This window comes from Austrofundulus limnaeus, unplaced genomic scaffold (genome assembly GCF_001266775.1).
Source record: "Austrofundulus limnaeus strain Quisiro unplaced genomic scaffold, Austrofundulus_limnaeus-1.0 Scaffold852, whole genome shotgun sequence".
In the NCBI taxonomy this organism is placed as follows: Eukaryota; Metazoa; Chordata; class Actinopteri; order Cyprinodontiformes; family Rivulidae; genus Austrofundulus; species Austrofundulus limnaeus.
In genome coordinates, this window is record NW_013953254.1 from 46776 (window position 1) to 50688 (window position 3913).

The 3913-nt window shown below is 38.3% G+C and overlaps 1 protein-coding gene across 2 annotated transcripts in view; it reads right to left on the reverse strand.

The window, feature by feature from the left end:
* The window catches only part of ryk (receptor like tyrosine kinase), a 49792-nt gene that overhangs the window by 44995 nt on the left and 884 nt on the right, over positions 1-3913 (reverse strand). For both annotated transcript variants that reach the window (XM_014029091.1, XM_014029090.1), the window contains exons 2-3: positions 1310-1431; positions 1131-1230 (exon numbers count right to left, since the gene is read on the reverse strand). In XM_014029091.1, the coding sequence (XP_013884545.1) occupies positions 1131-1230; positions 1310-1431 (222 nt within the window). The remainder of the gene's footprint in view (positions 1-1130; positions 1231-1309; positions 1432-3913) is intronic.

Here is a 3913-nt window from a genome sequence, read left to right on the forward strand (position 1 = left end):
ACTTATCGCCGTCTTTTTTTTAACCGACCTAAAAAAAAGTTATCGTGCGATTAATTGATTTATTGACTATCGCGCTTGTTTGCATTTAACTGCAGGTAGTTGTTGTTCAGCCATGTTTTGACTTCTGACAGTTACTGAGTTCAGATAGTTTGAAGAACTCAGAGGGTCGAAAGGAACAGTACAACTGTATGTCATCAGCATACAGATGGTAGGACACATTACTGTAACATTTTAAAATACCCCCTAAAGGGTACAGGTACAATAAAAAGAGGATTGGACCCAAAACTGAACCTTGCAAGACAGCGGTTCAACATCAGAGTAAACCTGATTCATAAAAACAGTAAAAGACCATTCAGATAAATAAGAGGTGAACCAGTTTAACACAGAGCCAGAAATACCAAAATTATCTCACAGTCTGTTGATAAGAACAGAGAGATCTACAGTGTCAAATGCTGAAGTTAAGTCCAATAAAACCAGCACAGTGTAGTTTCCAGTCAGCTGCCATCAACAAGTCACTTGAAACCTTTAATAAAGCTTTTTCTGTAGAGTGCAATTTGCAAAATCCAGACTGAAAAATGTCCATAATGTCATTTTCCTCCAAACAGCAAATCATTTGTTCAGCTACCACCTTCTAAAGGATTTTTGATAAGCATACATGGAAGTACCATCATCAGAGGGCACTACTGAAAAATAATGTGGAGTGAGGGCTCAGGAGGGTGTTTCTGAGCCAGAAAATAACAGGAACATTTATTTATTGAGTTCTAAGATTGATGAAGTGTTATGATTGGCTTCACACTAAAGAAAGTTTTTTTTTATCTATTACATTCTAATAAGTCATGGAGAGCATAGAGGGTCATTTTCCTGTTTGGAGGGGGCTAACAAAGGACTGCTGCTCCTCATGCAATGCTAAGCTAACTAGCTGCTTGTGTAGCCTTCTTTTAGAGAAAGATGACCTTTCTGATATGAGCCAGGAAGAGTATCTCTGCATTCAAGAATTAAAAAAAAGCTTAAATCAATTTTTCTTTTCCTAATTCTCTCTTCATATGTTTAACACAGAACAAGGAGGTGTCAGTTTTAAACACCTATAAATCTGATAAATGAGAAAATATTAACGTGTATATTTAACAGACCTGAGGGAACACGAGGGACCTCTCCCTGATTGGAGATGTTGCTCTGTGGAGGATTCAGGACAACAGGGTTCTCCAGGTAGAACGCAAGCCGGTAGTCAACCTTTGAAAAGCAAGTACATGTTCACCCATCAGAGTTATAAGAAAAGGTGTAGGAGTGAGAGAGAAAGGCTGATCCTGACCTTTGACTTGGAATACCACATGAAGTAAAGGCTGTTGGTCTCAGTTGGCACAGGCATGTTGAAGGACAGAGCATAATGATTCACCACGTCATCTCGTACGTAGGAGAGTTCTGCATCCAAGCCTGAGGGAGGACAGACGTCAAATTAAATTACAGCTGAAGGAAAAACAGGCTTTTTTGTTGGACATAAAAGGCAGTTTGATTTTTTTTTATAAAATACAGCAACACTTAAAAAATCTGTAAAACATGCGTCCAACTTGGATGATAAAGAGAAACAGTTACAGCCAGAGAACACTAAATGAAAAATAAAGTAACATGTTCAAAACATTCTATAAAAATAGTGAAGCAGAAAAAAAAACTAAATAAGGCAAACATATCCATAATCTACTTAAGTCTTTGGTTTTCAGTAAACAAACACAAGAATTCTTCAGCACACAAAAAAGAAAAGCAAACAAGGTTGGCATTGTGTGTGATGTTTTCCTCTCATCCACTTTACAAGGCCTTAGAAAGTTTTCCTCCTGGGGTTCTGCTGCATCAAAGAGTCTAATGTGAGCTGAAATCCCCGGTCCTGGCCTCGGGGCAGCAGTACTGGTTCTTGAAAGAGTCCGAGTAGGGTCTGTCTCTCACTTTCAGTTCAAAGGGAAAGCTAAAAATATATCCCAGGCTACTACTACTCGGGGTTTCTTTGAGCTCAAGCACTGATTTTGTTGATTCAGCTATTTAGAGGTTTGAGTTCTGAATAAAGAATACGAAGAAACATTTTGGAAATACAGATTATGTATAAGAGAGCTGATGAGCCAAAAAAATTGCATCAAAGTGGAATAAAGCCAGGCATTTAGCCAGAGGGGCTTTAGGGCATCTTTCCGATACCCTAGACCGATTTGTGACACCGTGTGTCTGCGTCACGACACACTGGTTCTCTTTACGGCACCTCGTGGATGCTCCTTTATAATACGAGAGACATGCATTGATTGCCCGATGCCAGAACTGCTCCAGAGTCAATCTACTACGATCACGTCGCACAAACAGGAAAAGGAACGAGCACAACTTCCATATTTTCGAAGTAATTAACCAAAATCAGACAAGCTTTGTCAAAACCCGTCCTATATTAATAAACATTATGGAAATATTTATACATAAATACTGTCAAAATGTATCATTCTCTTTGGAAAACTGATGGAAACATGCAGCTTCAACATATGATACATCCGGATTTTATTTTGAAATCAAAAGTTTCATTTACAACATTGATGCAGTTTCAATTGTTTACTCCGTCTATCACAGAATGAATTAGTTTGTCCTGACTTCCACATTTATCACTGGATTTATGGCGCAATCTCGCATTTCCTGCACATGCTTCTGCGAGCACTGGACCGACCCGACCAGACCACATCAGAGTCGCATGTAAATTTATTTATTAAAGCATTATTAAAGCAATTTATTCTTCAGATCTAAATGCATTGATCAAAACAGGGGTAGACATAAGGATATTTTTCAGGTTGTCCRGCGGACAACCTGTTGACAAAACCTGGTTGTCCGCAAAACATGTTGGTTGTCCAAAACAATCTCAAGAAAAATGTAATTTAACAATTATATTTTTCTGTAGACAAAGTTTATTATATACAATTGTTCTCAGTCAGCCAGGTTGACAGGATCTGCATGAATAAAACTTCCTCATTCCCTTCTTTGAAATAGAGTATTTAAGGCTCAGGGAGTAAAGCAGCAAAAATGTTGCTAATAAAATTTAGAGGTTACCCAATATTCATAAACTTCTTTCTGCTCATAGGTCAAACATTTTCACCTAAGTAGTAGTATACTGTGTACGTGACCTTATTAAAAGTTACAGTTTAGTGTTCTGTTCAGCTTTACAAAGTTTTTTCTCCCTTTCATTTTTACAAATGATGGACACCCGCGGCAGAGAATTTTATTCCAAGGTCATTTTTTTCTTGGTTGTCCACCGGACAACCAGGAGGCAGGATCTGGTTGTCCGAAATGAAAATAGGTTGTCTCAGACAACCTAAACAATGGTTATGTCTACCCCTGCAAAATAACGTCACAGTCTGGTTCCAAATATAAACAAGTTAAGCTCATCTAAATCACCAGAAGCTTGTTTAGAATCTTGTAATCCTTTCAGATTTAAATTTGCAGATATTTATGATCAACATTAGACCTGACACTTGGACATCAGGTTGAAATACAAAACAAAAAAAATTATAATAAAATACAAACTAAAACCACGTCTTTAATAATGGTCATAATCTACAAAGATACATGTTTTACTGTTAGTAATGTTTAATTCACATAAGTGTAGCAACACCTTCATGATGTTGGAAAATATGCAGCTGAGCTGAGAGGAACTACAGTGATGCGGGGGGCTTCAGGCTGCGCAGCTGAGCAAATTGTGCCACTACCACCGTCCCATTTGTGCCAGGATGCACGCAGCGGTTGACGGATGTTGTTGCCACAGAGGCCCGAGTCTCTGTTTTTAAGATCACCAGACTGGTCTACAGTGCCGCACCTCGTCCAGCATTTTGCTGACAGCTGGTTAAAAAATATGCCAGCTTCTGTTTGCTCTCTGCTAATTCTTTACACATATATATATATA